Genomic DNA, 16927 nt, shown 5'->3' with positions numbered 1-16927 from the left:
AGACTATGTCTAAGATTCCCAAAGGGGTCTGCACCTCTATTTGAAAACTGTAGGGGTCCACAAATGAAAAAAAGTTGACAATTGCTGCTCTAATACGCGTAAAGCTTTGAGACTTTGCTAGTTGATTGACAAGTGGGGGGGTGGAGGGGTGGGAAGAAAAAGATTTGTCTGCAATAATGCATAGTTCAGCTTAGCAGCAGCAAGTCTAAGGAGTGCAAATGGTTACAGCTTCAGGCTTCATAAAAGCAATACAACCTTAGGGCTAAATTCTGTCCTGGGATGTATAGGAAAGATTTCTGTTGATTTATTTTCTTTCTGTTGAGTTCAATGGGAGTCACACATGTGCCAATGAGTAGAGAAGGTCCCTATGGCCCCTGAATTTCAGGATATTAATATTTGACTCTCCCATTTAGTAAAGAGGGATATGGACTTTTTTTGCAAATTTTCCAGTCCTTCTGGTTTCAACTCAGTCATAAACTAATGCTTCATTGTTTTTCTCATGGGATTTTGGTCTTTTTACTTCTTGTTTTTGATGAAATTGGAAAATGCAGAGCCACACCCAGCTTACTAAACTTCTCTGAATTGCAAAAAGCAAAAAATAAAAAAAAATACATTGGGTTCATTTCAAGCATTTGGTGAAGGCTCAGGCATGCGTTCTCTTTATTTGAATTGAATCATCAATCATTACTTATAAGACAGTCCTGTCTCTACCAGGGTGTGTTCCAAGAACGTTTTACACTATTTCCCTGAGTACATTCTCTCCATCATGCTTCAAGTCCCTTCCAGCCTAAGAAGAGCGAATTGCCAGTCACCCTTGAATTTTGTATCCTGAGCATGAGTGCTGATGTTTCTGGCATAGGTTCTGATACTTCCATGTGTTACATCTGAGCAGGGCAGGTGCAAAGATGTTTTGCATCCTAGGCGAAACTTCTACCTTGTGCCCCCTAGCCCTGAGCCTTGTGGCAGCTCTCTGCCCCCCCTTGCCCTGAGGCACCCCCCTCGTGGCAGCTCCCGAGGAGCCGTGAGCCACAAGCTCACCTCTTCTCCACCCCCTCCCCAAGCACGCCGTTGCTGCTCCACTTCTCCCGCCTCCCAGGGTTGCAGCACCAATCAGCTGTTTGGTGCTGCAAGCCTGGGAGGGAGAGAAACAGAGCGGGGCAGCGTGCCCAGGGGAGGAGATGGAGCAGAAGTGAGCTGGGGTGGGGAGCAGTTCCCCTGCGTGCCGCACCCCCCCTTACTTGCTGCAGGCAGCCCTACCTGTGCCCCACTGCCCCAGGTCCCTCCGCCTAAATGCCGACGATGACTGGGGTGGCCGAATATCTGGCCACCACGGTCGCCGCCAAAAGACCCGAAATGCTGCCCCCCAAATGCTAGTGCCCTAGGTGACCGCCTAGGTAGCCTAATGGGTTGCACCGGCCCTGCATCTGAGGAAGTGGCATCCCATGGAAGACATTTATGCATAACCCTTTGCAAGACCAGAGGTATAGCCCTCAGGCTTCCAGAGGTAAAATAATAGCTTTATAGAAAAAGATAAACCTTTGGTGAGACCGGCACCAGGGTTTCCAGTGTTTCAAACATATGGCATGTTTTGGCTGTTGGCCTGAAAGAAGAATGGCTTGTTCTGAATGAGATTTGAGTGTATGTGGATGGGTGTAAAAGAACAGTTCATTGTGAGGTGGGTTTCAGATACCAGACTCCATGGTTCCAGAAATAAAAGAGTGTGGACCACTTGCAAATGGTTATTTAATGCATCAGGAAAATTTAAGCTTCAAAATATAGGCCCAAGAGAAGAAAAATATTTTAATATAAGAACATTTAGAAAACAGTTTCATTTTGCAAACTGTAGATGGGAGTATGTTAGATTTTATGCCAGACACTGATATTACTTTCGAACGACATTCATATATTTCATGAAGCTTAAATAGGATGGCGAAAGTGTTCCTGTAGAAATGTGTTGGTCTGGGTGGTACATAGCCCTGGGGTACATAATACATCCATGGAAATGGCTTTAAAAGAAGGCATGGAGATTTGGAGACCTGCTGAGAATCTACAAATATATCCCAATAAGGAAACTGATTAACATTACATTTTGCTGTGTTCTTTTGGGTATTATTCTATTTAATATTAAAATACATCCCATTTTTATTTCTTGTGTAACAAACTTAATAGCTCTTATATAGCACAACAGGAAAAACAAGTATAACAGGAAGTATATTGTCCATATTCCATCCTCATTTAGAATCTTGATTTCTGGGGTACTGCATGGGAAGCCAGAAGGAGAACGTAGGAGTCTAGCCCTGAGGCAGAAATTCTTTTCATTCATGGCTCTATAAGGGCATAATCCAAAGGCCAATGAAATCAACAGAAAAACTCTCATTGACTTCAATCGACTTTGGATCAGGCCCTAAGCATAGGGAGATTTTTTCTTGGACTTCTTTTTTATTATTTTAAAAAGAGGCTTTACTGATGTGTGAATAACTCTATTCGATTGAGACTGTTCTGTTGTTTATGATCTGGAAAATACTCTACTGAAGTATTATAACCTTTAATGAAGTCAAAACAAATAAAACTCGCCCTACATGGCCTAAAGCCTAGCTCTTGACTTTTCATTTACTAGGATAACATAGTCCCCATTTGTCTTACTTAGCTTCTTCCTGTCCACAGGTGAGCTTAGGCAGTCTTCGAAATGTGCCATGGCTACTGGTAGTTGACATTTTAATAGAGGTGAGACACAAGAATTTTTATAAGCAAATTTAAACGTTGTCCACGTCACCAAAAAAGCAGAAGAAAAAAAGATCATACATTTTCCTATATGAATTTTTTTTTTAATTACAGTTTTCTTGAAGCCTAGACCAACAGTTAACACTGGACACAATTCCTGAGAAATGGTGGCATTACAAACAGGACACAGTAGTTTAATGAGACAATAACAGTTGATTTATTCACAGTCACTGAATGAAAAAATTGTAATATACAACCTGTTTGACAGAGTCCCTGTTACTTTATTTAAATATGTCGATATTAGTGATGAGGGTCATAATTCCAACAATTAAAATCATTCACACTAAACATCTGTTTTTAAGCCTATATTTATTTTTGTCAAAGATTTTAATCAAGTTCTGATTGACCGGCACAAAGACATAAGTTACTGTCTAAGTATTCAACAGACTTATGTTTATCGCATCAGCTGGAGTACCAACGGGCTCAATAGTGAACCTCTTATTCTATTTATTCATAAGTGATACCCCTGAGAGTTGTGATAAAACAACTCCACAGAACATAAGTAGTAGCAATTTATTGTCAGAGTGAAGATTATTTAAATATTTTGGACACTGAATGTATCCTACAGGGTTATTACAGTAAGTTAGAGAGACAGGTATTCTGAATATGAACTTGCTGTTAACACAAGAAAAACAAACCCCATGCACTGGAGTTGGTGCACTCATGAGAGTGACATTTTATAGCGCCGTGAGAGTTTGAGAAACTGCATCGGGCAAGCAAGCTGCCTCATTTAAAGAGGTAAACAATCTGTTAGTCTGGCTGGAAAATGGTTTATAAAAGAAAACACAAGTCCACTTGGTGCAGCAGTATTGTGCCAAAGAGAACTCAAACATTGTGATTTGCCTTAGGACACTGAGGAATTGTCTACACTGGCAAGTTTGTGAGCCGTAAAGCAGCTATCTGTGTTGTAACTCCTGAGGTGTACACACAGCCAAGCCACTTAGTGCACATAAACTGTGCAGTTGCAGCGCTGTAAAAAAAACAATCCAATGAGAGGCGTCGAGCTTTCTGCGCCGGGGGTACTGCGCCATGGTGCCAGTGTAGACACCCTGGTTGATTACAGCGCTGTGATTGGCCCCCGGAAGGTGTCCCACAATGCCTGTTCTCGCCTCTCTGGTCATAAGTTTGAACTCTACTGCCCTGCCCTCAGGTGACCAACTGTGAGCCCCACCCCTTAAATTTCTTGGGAATTTTGAAAGTTCCCTTCCTGTTTGTTCGATGATGCTTGCAGTGGTCTCAGCGCGTCTTTCCTGGCGGCCATGCCTGCTCCATGAACCAAGCGATCCCCCACGTGGAGCAATGCCGAGCTGCTGAACCTCATTAACATTTGGGGATAGGAGGCTATCCAGTCCCAGCTGCACTCCAGCCATAGGAATTATGATACTCATGGACAGATTTCATGATGCATGACAGAAAGGGGCCATGACTGGGACACACTGCAGTGCAAGGTCAAAGTGAAGGAGCTGGAGGCAAACCGCCAGTCCACTGCTGTGCCCGTGAGCTGCCAGTTCTACAAAGAGCAGGACACGATACTCGGTGGAGACCCCACCTCCACTGCGAAGGCCACTGTGGATACTTGGGTGGCTTGCATTCCAATTGAGAGTGGATCGAGCCAGGAGGAGTACATCTTGGATGAGGATGTGGAGGGGGACCTAGAGGCAGAGGATGACTCCGAGGTCAGAGATGCATGCAGTCAGGAGTTCTTCTCTACCCCAGAGGAGTCTAGCCAGTCACAGGTGTCGGAGCTTGGTGAAGCACGAACAGGAGAAGAGGCCACTGGTAAGTGACTCTGATTTTGGGAATCGCTGAAGTGAGTTGTTGGGGGCAGGAGGGTTGCAGAAAGCAGGCTGGTGTCTGTATAATGCACATACCACAACATGCCTAGCCTGAGTGGCGGAATAGGGTGTTGATTGACTCCCTCACTTCACAGGAATCTGCCGCAGAGATCTCCACAAAATTCTCATGGAGATAATGGGCAATCCAATGCCAGAGGTTCGTTGGCAGAGCTGCTTTGTTTCTTGGCCCATTAAGGTTGACTTTCCCACACCACTCTGCTGTCCTGTGGGTGGGTATTGCTGCACACAGGTGAGCTGCATAAGAGACAGGGCGGAAGCTGCAGTCTTGAAGAAGACCCACCCTTGATTCCCTGCTCACCCTCAGCAGTGAGATATCTTCCATAAGGAACACAGCCTATGGAAAATGTGGGGACAGTAATGATTATAAGGCCCCCTCTTCCCCACAGTGCTGGCTCTCTCCAAGAGCCAAGTGTCCAGTACGGTCCTGCAACACTGATTTCCCCTGCCCCTGCGGTTACTCACCATTTTGGGGGTCTTGTGGCTCATGTGTGCTTGCCGGTCAACCAATTAATGACAGGTATGTGAATCGTAGCTGAAGTACAGTACCCACTGCACTGTACTCCAAAGGAGAAGGTTGGATAGGGCACCTGGATATACACAAATCTTTAACTGTTCCCGGACCCCACCTCCACCTGGAATCCTCCCTTCCCCCACCCCCTCAATTCTGATGTGGTTTTTTTGTTTCTCTCTCCCTCCAGTTGTTGTTTTTTAATAAAAGAGTTATTTTTGTTTGAAAGCAATTTTTAGTCTATTAATTGAAAGCAAACAGAGCCCTGCAAAGCAACAGGCGATTTTCTTAAACCTTCATAGTACATTGTCTGTACCAATCAGAATCACCTCCTAGCATTACAAGCACTGCATTTCCAAGCACAGCAACAAATATTAGTGGCTTTCAGCTTCAGAGTGCTGCCTCAAGGCATCCCTGATCCTTATGGTCACACACTGCACGCCTCTAATAGCCCTGGTCTCCGACTGTTCAAATTCAGTCTCCAGGCGCTGAGCCTCAGCAGTCCCACCCTGAGTGCTTTCACCCTTCCCTTCATTCGGTCCAGCCTCCCATATAGGCAGAGCCAGCAGGCCTTTAAACGGCCAAAACCACACTCAACAATCATTCTTCACTTGCTTAGTCTATTGTTGAACTACTCCTTGCCACTGTCAAGATGCCATGTGTCTGGCTTCATAAGCCACGGCATTAAAGGGAAGGTAGAGTCTCCCAAGATCACAATGGGCATTTCGACTTCCCCTATTGTGATCTTCTAGTCTGGGAAGAAAGTCCCTGCTTGCAGCTTCCTGAACAGGCCAGTGTTCCGAAAGATGTGTGCATCATGCACCTTTCCAGACCAGCCTGCGTTAATGTCTGTGAAATGCCCACAGTGATCCACAAGCACCTGGAAAACCATAGAGAAATACCCTTTCCGATTAATGTACTCGTTGGTTATGTGGTCCGGTGCCAGAATTGGAATGTGTGTGCCATCTATCACCCCTCCGCAGTTAGGGAAACCCATTTGTCCAAAGCCATCCATGTCACGCACGTTGTCCAGAGTCATGGTATTTCGGAGCAGGATGCAATTAATGGCCCTGTACACTTCCATCAACATGACTCCAATAGTTGACTTTCCCACTTCAAATTGGTTAGTGACCGATCGGTAGCAGTCTGGGTAGTCGGCTTCCACAGTGCAATCGCGATGCGCTTCTCCAGTGACAGGGCAGCTTCCATTCTCGTGTCCTTGTTCTGCAGGGCTGGGGTGTGCTCATCACAGTTCCATGAATGTGGCTTTCCTCATGCGAAAGTTCTGCAGCCACTGTTCGTCATCCCAGACGTACATGACATTGTGATCCCACCACTCAGTGCTCGTTTCCTGAGCTCAAAAGCGGCATTCCACTGTGGTCAGCACCTCCATGAATGCCACAAGCAATATCATGTCATAGCTACTACACATGGCAAGATCAGTGTCAAACTCCTCTTGACTTTGTAGCTTAAGGAATAACTCCACTGCCACTTGTGATGTGTTAGTGAGAGCAAGCAGCATATTGGTCAACATTGAAAAGATGGTGCCAAATTTGGACGGAAGCACAGAGATTGCTGGGATGTGAAGTAATGCATCACAGGCATTGGGACAGGACCCAGAATGCCCCGCGACCCCCTCTGCCTTCCAACAACTCTTAGCTGCAGAAGAGGAAGAGATGCTCTGTGGGATAGCTGCCCAGAGTGCACCGCTCCAAATACCACCGCAAGTGTCGCAAGTGTGAATACATTACTGCGCAGGCAGCCGACAGTGTAAACACACAACAGCAGTTTCCCTTCAGTGCTCTCTGAGCGGCTTTGTAACTGCTGGTGTTGTAACTCTGCCAGTGTAAATGTGCCCTTAGAAAAGATGTCACTTTGTTCTCTAACACCCACATTTCCAAGTACAGAGAAGCATACATCTTCCCAAATTCTGAGAAATGGCAGGTGATGTTAATCCTATGTCTTGAAATAGGCTCTGCATCAAAGGTTAGTGCAGCCCACCAGAACAAAACAATGCCTTCTTCTCTTAAGTATGTATATGCCCACGTTAAAGCTGTCTCATTTACAGGGGAAAAACAGGTAAACCTCAAAGCCTTCCCTTTTCTAGGGTACAAACCACAACCAAATTAAAATCCTCCCTTTTCCAGGGCATGATATGGGTAGCACAGGATTTTTCCTATCATGAGCCACTCCTTTCCTTATCCTCTTTTTCATGCATATTGTCTGGGCCCTGTAGTTTAATAAGCCTTACCTGCATCTGCTCCCCAACTATTTAACCCAGTTTTGTTCCATACATCTGCTGACCTGACAGGGTAAAAAGCCCTCAACCTAGTTTACCCTATCAGTGCAACCTTAGAGGTGTGTGGAAGCCTCCAAGGACCCAAGTGGGTAGTTTACTCTCTCTTACTCTCAATGTAACATACTGCAAAAATGTTGGATTAACCCCATGAGATGCTAGAGTTAGGCTAATTAATGCAAGGCGGGCACCCTTAACTGTGCTGGCATTTTCCAAATAGAGTCTGGAAGAGGGTTTCATATCCCATCACCAAGTTCGAGAACAAATTGTAACAATCAGCCATACATCTTCAGGAAACATTCCAGGCACCATAAAATAGAAGCATTTAAGGTCCAGAGGAAAAACTGACTACAAATCTTATCTGCTATCAGTTTATAGTTTGATAAATAAGAAACACCCTACCAAACATTTTGGTGAATAGTCTATACATGTTACACAGTTGCTGAGGCTGTGACTCTTTTTACAAACAGAAGAGTAACTTTCTGAAGAAATTCTGCCTCAGTGCAACCAAAGTGATTCTGAATCAGAGATGCGTGCGTACTCAACCGTGAGCTTCAGGCAAATGATGCCATAATCCACTGACAAAGCTTCCCCCTGCTGCTTTTTTACTGGCAGGTATCCATTTTGATCACCTCCTGGTAAATGCAGTGACAGCTCCCATCCTTGATCTTTTGGCTTGGTTCCCAAGGAGACCTCCTCTTGTTATATTTTATTCATGGTGCCTGCTGTGTTGGTTCCCTCACATTGTAAACTAGGTGAGGGGATTAAAAAAGCCAACATAACATAAGGAAGTCAACTCTTTGGATGCCTTAAGTATGGACCAGCTATCTGAGATTCCTTGAGGGACCTGTAGGGCAATCTTCAAACATCCACTATTTAAATAACTAAAAAACCTACCAACAAACCCTGCCAGAAAAATATTTCTCTCATTTTCTCAAATGTGGAATTTCTCTCCAAAATTACACTGTCCTAAGGCTGAGGAAGGGCAATATTCAATTCTACACTAATGACAGAATTAAGGTCCCATATCTTACAACATATTAATGCTAGAAGCAGGATTTATACCAATAGAAACCCCAGAAATTCTCCCTTTCTGGTGGACATACAGCTTTTGTTTTTAGCCTTAGCAGCTCACAAATACTATGACATTATTATGTACAATAAAGCTATTTTGTGTAATTTTCTGAAGTTTCTAATATGTATTCTCTCTGTCTCTAAGTCTTGGACAGCTGGAGTCATGGTGCTAAGGGAGCATAAAGGCAGAAGAACATTTTTGAATACTTTCTAAATATTTCTCAAATAATTTTTCTATAAAATTTGAGACATTTGTACAATAAATGAAGCCAATAAATGAAGCTGCAGTGTGGTATAAAGGTTTTATTGGCACTTGTCTGGGATGATATGCCTATTTTATTTTTGGTTTGCCACTTGTAAGTACTCAGTCTATCTGAAACTCATGGCAGTAAAGCTTTTATACCACACCATTCGATATTCTCCATATGTATACACATATGTGACAGGAACTGAAAGCAGCACTATCTGATTAACATATAGTTAAACAAAGAAAAAGGTGTTTAGAAAACTTTAACTGCTTCTCACAGTGCCTCTGTGAGGTACCAGCGTAGCAGCCATGTTAATCTGTATCTGCAAAAAGAACAGGAGTACTTGTGGCACCTTAGAGACTAACAAATTTATTTGAGCATAAGCTTTAGTGGGCTACAGCCCACTTCATTGTATGCATGTAGTCTTCCACTTCATGAATCTGAAGAAGTGGGCTGTAGCCTATGAAAGCTTACTCTCAAATAAATTAAGGTGCCATAAGTACTCCTGTTCTTTCTGTGAGGTATGTAAATAGTATTGTGCTCATTTACAGAGAAATAAACTGAGACACAAATAGGTGAAGTACTTGCCAGTGTCACACAGAAAATGAATTAGGACTGGAACTCAGGAATCTAGAGTCCTAGGCCCTCAATCATACTCCTTCACTTATGTCCCAAATCCTGCCAACACTTATGCACATCCTGAATTTTATCTTCTTGAAGAGCTCCATTGGCCATACCTCCATTGAGCTCAGTGGATCTATTCATGTTCATAAATTTAAGGATAGGCATATTTAAAAGAAAGGCATTGGTAAGAAAGAAAGGATGCTCCTATAACTAGCTCACAAGACTGGGATTCAGTAGATATGGGACTAGTCATGCTATGTTTGTAACATGTATTTGTATCTTGGTATGGAAGGCAACAATAGTAATAGTTTTATACCTATGACTATCACTGTTAGTAATAAAGCTATATAGTATTCAAAGGCTCAGATGTATATTTACCTGGAGAACTATGTCCCTTTCATTCCGTGTGACATTAACACTGTGTGGCTGTCCGTTTGCCATGTTTCTGTGGTCAACATCAATGTTATATGGCTCTCCAGTGCCTCCAAGGTTGTATCGAATCTGTAAGTTTCCTATAGAAAGAAATGTACAACATTTTAAACTATTTACACCTTTATTTCCCAGAACTTTTTTTTCCCCCTCCTCATTTCATTTTTAACTTATGACCTCCATAATTTCATATTTAAATCGCTCTTGGAGTTGAGCTCTGCTGCAGAAGAATTTAAATAGGAAGAATCAGTGCCTGACAATTTAAACCTAGTGGGGGTGGTAATTGTTTCCAGTTTACAGCCATAAACCAGATAGTGATCAGTGTCTCAAAACCAAAGCAGCTGCAAACTGTACTAACTAAAAAAAAAACAAGTCAGAATTATACTTGAAATGGTATGAAAGTGACTTATAAATGTTAACGTATAAAGCAAGACTGTTTTGTGTTGAGATTGTTATCCTTGCCCAAATAAAATTGTTAAAGCTAAATACAGAAATAAAAGAATAAATTGTTTTATTTGGTAGCAGGAATAAGGATTTCCATCAATAAATTAAGGATACTTATGGAATAAGTATAACATCTGATTTATGACAGATGAATATTGAAATTATATGTGAACACAAGGCTCTCTTTCCATCCCATTTAGTTGTTGTTTATGGATCAGCTGTCCTTGGGGTGATTATGGATCAGCTGTCCTTGGGGTGTTTTGAAGGACTCTGAAGGAAAACTTTTAGTATTTGATGCAAAAGGGTTTTGACAAATGGGTGATTCAAGTTAGGTTGCTAAGCAGAAGTGGTCAAATTTTTTTCATTGCAGCTCTTTTTCAATGGAGAATTGGTTTTTTGAAACTTTTTTTGCAGAAAATTTCAATATTTCATCAGAAAACTGAATGCCCTCACACCAAACGTTTTCAGTTTTTAGCCAAACCCCAAAATATTCTGATTCAAAATGATGCTGTTATACACCATGGGAGCTGTAGTTCAGATATCTTATGCTTCCATTTTCTCTGGCTAGATTACTTTTCCCATGATGCACCATGGCCCGGGATTCCTATGATGCATTCTCTCCCCTCACCAAGAGAGGAAAAGGTTGTGCATCTTTAGAGATATAGTCTGGCCAAAGGGCCCAGACCACGGAAGAGAATAGGAGCATGAGGCATCTGAATTACAACTCCCATAAAACACAGCAGCACCATTTTGAATTGAAATATTTTCTTTTTTGATATTTCAACAAAAAGTCTGAATTTTATACTCCCCCCCCCACATCTCTCTTTTCTAGCCAGCTCTACTTCTAAGTACCTTTTTATGCATCTAAATAGGTGGCCCAATTTTCAGAAGTGCTACGCACCCAACAGTTTCCACTGACTTCAACAGACATTACCGCTTAAGGTGAACACTTCTGAAAGTTAGGCCACTTATTTAGGTGTCAAAAAGTGGATTTAGATGTGGATTTAAAGCAACCTTTACTGAAATGTTGACTGTATGGTTCTAATCTTATATTTGAGTTGTAATTCTGCTGGAAAGGTGCCATCTGTCTTTATTGATGTAATATTTATAAAATTAGAATTAAATAATAAATATGGCTCCAATCCTGCAATTTACAATGTGTGGGCAGAGACATGCATTTTCACATAGTCCCACTGAAGCCAATGGGTTCTGCAAAGGTGCAGCTGTCTGCCTATGTATTGTAAATGTGAGGATTGGGGCTTATATTAAAAATATATAAATGCATTTGTGAGCTTCAATGGGCTCTTAATAAACCACAAAAGCCAGGACTATTTTAAGATTCTATATAATGCAGCACTCCAAATGCAAACTGGAAAAAAAAAGTTCCTTCTTGTCCATATGCACCTCTCCTCTTCTCAGAAATACCACTCACCTCCTTCCTGATCTTCCCTTCCCAACAATGACAAGCTGCACTAAACATTTGAGAATGAGTTGATATTGTAGCTGCTTCCAATTAAGTGACACTGACAAACATTGCTTAGAGCTTGATCTTGGAAACACTTTGGCACGTGAATAAAGTAATACACAAACTAAGAGTCCGCAGGATCAAGCCCTGGAATTTCACTGTATTCACTTTGATTATGTAACAAACTAATTTTGGGGGTTGAGGTGAGAGGGGCAATGGCAGCAGAGGATATCACAGTGCTTTAAAAAAGGGCTATATTCATAAAGAAATTTATGTGTGATGACACATCATCACCACACCTAACTTTTAGTAAGGGTTTGTGAATCCCAATGGGATGTGGTTTTGGAATTTTGGTGTTTAAAATGGCAGTAGCCCAAAGTGATTGGCTGTCAAAAAAAAAATGGGTATTAGCTTTGTGTTTTATACAGGGACAATGACACACACAGACCTGTCCATGATCTAACAGCAATTCAGGGATAAAGCCAGTTACAGAATCCATAACTCGTCTCCCAGACCTGTAATCTAACCATTAGACCACAAGCCTTCCTTATTTATGTTTTTTATAATCCAGTGTTTCTTAGTGTTCCTATTTCCTGACATTAGACCTACCCTTACTTGAATTGAAGTCAATGGTAAAACTCCCACTGATGTCAGTGGGAGCTGGATCAGGCCCTTGGTGGTGGGAGGGATTAAGGAAAAGTAAAGGTGACAGAAAATAATAGGTTGTATAGTAAACATTTTAATGCAAGAATCTGACTTTAAAACAACCCCTCCCTTATAATCTAACCTCTCTATTTTATATTTATTAAAATGGATGCTGCTTTGGGTTTTTATGCCAGAATCTCAATCCACCCTATGGGCCTGACTTTCAGCTCGGTTACACCAGTTGCATGGGACTCCATTGACTTGAAAAGAGTTACACCAGTGTAAAGCTAGTGCAATAAAATACAGAATCAGGCCTTGCGTCTCCTGTTTTAAAATTACATGGCTGGAGAGATCTTCTCATTAGCTCATGGCTTTTGCTTTGGCTATTGTGTGCCAATTTTTTTTTAAATCAGTAGTAACTTCAGCAGAGAAAGCTCAGAATGATCACTTACCAGATGGCTTGACAAGCACTGCCATGTAGTCCTGAGTGTAAGAGCTGATGTATAGGAGGACACAAGGGGACTTGGTGGTACTGAAGCTGAAACTGAGCGCTTCCTTATTCAATCTGAGGTCTGGCACAGTGTTATCATGGTCTGTAGAGCTCAACATAGTTCGGCTGACTAAGTCTTTCACACTGATCCCTGGGGACTGGAAATTATATCGGAGCCACATCCCCTCTTCAAAAAATGCTCCAACGTCTTGAAAACAATAACAGGAAGAGAGGTAAAGGAGAAAGTGAATGTGCTGAGACATTCTTTGAAAAATACCAGGAATAAATAGCAATAAATAAATTATTATTATTGAACGTAATTGGTGCTCCTTTATATGTCTATCTAGGATGAAGAAATGAAGCACCTTGCAACCATTAACAAATCAAATCGATCCTCATAACTTCCCTAAGAGGAAGGAAAGTACTATTCCCATTTTATTGATGGAGAAATGAATACACAGAAAGAGAACCTAATTTGCCCAAGGTTATGCAGAAAGCTTGTAGGACATCTGGGAATTGAACCCAATTGCCTGAGTCCTACTGGACTGTGGAATAATCTTACAGGGATTGTTGAATACTCCAGCACTTGAGAGATTTAAAATGAGATCAAACAAAGAACAGAAAAATCATCTACTGATGGGGCAAGTCTATAATGAAAAGGCTGAGGGGTATTTACCAACTTTAACTTCTAAGAACTTGTGTTTTTGCACTGAGTGGCTTAGGGGAAGAAACGAGCTCTTTTCCTTCTAATGCCCCTAGCAGGAGGCAGGCACAATGGGGATATTTCTGGTCCTGAAGAATCGTCAGAGAAGTTCAACATGCCAAAGAAGACATGAACTGGTCAGTAGGGCATATAGCTAGGGTTCCTTTCCCTCAAGCAATCTGCTGGCATTTAGAGGCCAATCGTGGGTGAAGTGCACACTGTACTCCTTTTTGGGGGAGGCGGGGTGCACATATGAGCACTCTTCCCTCAGTGCCTTGGAGACATCCTGCATGTTTGTGTTCTTTGTGAGCAGAATGCCTCCCGTTAGGCACTACACTTCTATACCCTACTCAATGTAGCTATGGTTCTCAAAGCCGGAATTTAGCCAAAAGAGAGCAGCAACCATATTAATAATATTTAGGGGAACAAAGAATTAAAACATTAAAATCAGCATTTATACCAAATAATTAAAGCTAGGCCTTTGTGAACATTCAAAAGAGAATGCTGCCTCTAGCCCATTTCTACCAATAACTCCTCAGTCTTAAAAATGTATTACAGCACAATAATTCAGCATTAAGGCCCTTCCACTGTGCCAATATCCTAATATTATTTACTGCATCACATCAAGAGAATAGATAAAGATAGATCAAGCATAAGAAACACTAAACAGATTAGAGGGTCCTAGAGGCGAGAAAACACAGTAAAGAAAAATAGAAAAGAACATTTAAAACTTTTTCATTCTACTAAGCATTCAAATAAAATATAAAAATAACTGCTTTTATGTTAACAATTATAAAATAACTTTTTAAGCTAATGATAACAGTATGACTTTTCTCACATCTATTATATTTCTGATATACATCCCCAGAGTCTTTGTCATTTGTAAAAGGGAGCATTATAAAAAATGATGACATATCCTGGAAAATTGCTGTTGAATGCACAAGTAATTACTATGGACCAGGTTCTTCTGCTACCCATATTCTGCAGAATAGTACCTTAGTCCATGAGTAGTCTTGTTGTGAAGTTGCTACTGAATATGATTAAGGGCATGAGAATCTGTAATTATAGTAAAAATTTGAGATGTCTGAAAAATGGAATTTCCATCACACAGGAAATTCAGATGATATTTCAACATTTGTTTTTGTCTTGAAACAAAATGAAAAGTTGAAATATCAAAACTTTTCATGGAATGAAAATCCCCCCAAAATTTGATTTGGAAAATGTCAAAATATTTCATATTAAGGCAGTTTGACATTAATCTTTTCATGCACTTGAACCGTCATGGTGCCTCATGAGAGTTGTCACTTGGATGCTGCATACTCCCCTTTCCCCTGTGGGTTGGCTGGGCTGTATCTCCCAAAGTCTTTCTCTCTGACAGAGCTGCTGCCATACATCGTGGGGGCTCCAGTACCACAGTGCATCATGGGAGATAGAGTGTCCCGGAAGCCTGGTCCACAGAAGAGAATGTGGGCATGAGGCACTCAAACTGAGGCACCAAGATGGCTCAGATAGACAAAACAGGTTAATGTTGAACCGACACGAAATGGAACCTTTTCATTTTAATTTTCCTGAAAGAAATTTTTTTGTATGGGAAAATAGACATATTACCCATATTTTCCATTGAAAAAGTGGTTCAATGGAAAATTCTCAACCATGTCTGATAATAATAGTACACTCCCACCTATTTCATACTTAAAACACATAATCCAAGACTAATATAGTTACAGAATACAGTGAAGGTTGACTTCAGAAACTACTCAAGGGAATGAACAAACAATTGAGAAAAAGCAATTTCTTTCCATGAGTTTTATTAACAAAAACGTGGACCATACTTTGTATCAAGGATTTGGGACACTGTCACATGGTGGTCTAAGAGTCCTTTCAGGCCTTAATTACAGAGCGCACCACTTCAGGTCTCCTTCACTACTAGCCTGTTTTATTTTGTTGCTCCAGCAGGCCTCTGCCTATAGTGCTATTTACAAGCCCTAGCCAGTGTCCCCACTTGCTTCTGGGGAAGGGAAGGGAAGAGAGCATGCAGACATCCTGCAAGCCTCTGGCACTCCACTCCAAGGCTGCCCTCTTCTCAATTTATATGCATCCATCTCCTGAGGTTTCTTCTCCCTCTAATTAGTCCTTCAGCTGTAGCTCTACTCAGTTGATTGACCTTCCAATTAGGTTTCAATTAACCTATATTGGTGGGGATTTGATGACAGCATGCTGAGTCTGCTCCTGACTCAGAACAAATCTATCACAGGACCATGTATAAATAGTTTATAAAGGGTAATAGATATTATAAGTATATTATAGACATTAGTAATATGTGTTAAATATGGCTATGAGCCAAGGTTATCAGCAACCTTATTGACTATTGAACTCTATAACAATATGAGTTGAAAACCATTTATTAAAACAGCTACAATTTATTAACCCTTTATATACTATTTATAAATATATGCTTCATGTAAACAGGCATCAGATTACCACTGAAACTGCTAAAATGTCAATATGCTATACTATTTAAATAGAATTTCATTTTAAATAGCTCCTTCCATATTTGAAGTATCTCAATGTCCTTTGCACAGTTATAAGCAAATATTAGTAGCAAAACAGAGGTGCAATCAAATGCTGATTTTACAAGATGTGCAGTAATGTATGCCTGGTACTGGAGGGTAGGAATGTGCCCTTAGCTAAAGGCAAGGTGGTGAAGATGTAAGAAAGAGGTTACATTACCAGATATTTCATTGATGCCCCTTTCCAGTGTCCTACTAAGCACTAGAAAAGATCTGTCTTCCTGGTACCTTATAACAAGTTCCCAAGAATTGAAATATAACATTTAGAAGTGACACTGCAGCCACATAAAACAATTGTCCAAGCTTTGATCTCACAGTATTGGAAATGATGTAGAGCCACGTAGATGTAGATTTATAGCTGTCATTTCTTAGGAGAAATTTTAAATCACCTCCAAATAGTTATGGGAAAGGCAATTTAGTTTAAAATCTTTGTTTTTCGCTAGATCCAATTTTTATACTTGTTTGGATGAATAATTAAGAGGACTATTGTGCAAACACCTATCATCAAGTTCAGTGCTTACTCCTGTGAGTTAGTAGCATTGAAAATAGTGAGACTGCTTATAGTATTAAGCACTATGTACCGTAGTAAATGTTTGTAGGATTTGTTCCAAAATAGCAGCTTATGTAAATGTTAACAAACAACTGTATGATAGTTCTGTGTTACATCATTGTCTAGAGCTGCTGATGCAGAAAGGCTACTTGCATGTGTAGTTGTTTTTCAGTGATGAGTGACATGGTACGTGTATGTATAGGGTGAAAGTCTGCTCTCACTTACCCTGGTGTCAATTTAAAGC

General features: G+C 41.1%; 1 protein-coding gene across 1 annotated transcript in view; it reads right to left on the bottom strand.

Annotated features, from left to right (window-relative positions):
- CNTNAP2 (contactin associated protein like 2) overlaps positions 1-16927 on the bottom strand; it is a 1679055-nt gene that overhangs the window by 81552 nt on the left and 1580576 nt on the right. The window contains exons 19-20 of the mRNA XM_030551435.1: positions 12823-13068; positions 9766-9899 (exon numbers count right to left, since the gene is read on the bottom strand). Coding sequence (XP_030407295.1) covers positions 9766-9899; positions 12823-13068 — 380 coding nt within the window. The remainder of the gene's footprint in view (positions 1-9765; positions 9900-12822; positions 13069-16927) is intronic.

Source organism: Gopherus evgoodei, chromosome 2 (assembly GCF_007399415.2).
Source record: "Gopherus evgoodei ecotype Sinaloan lineage chromosome 2, rGopEvg1_v1.p, whole genome shotgun sequence".
NCBI lineage: Eukaryota > Metazoa > Chordata > Testudines > Testudinidae > Gopherus > Gopherus evgoodei.
The sequence above is the reverse complement of the archived record's forward strand: the minus strand, read 5'-3'. Positions and strand labels throughout refer to the sequence as shown.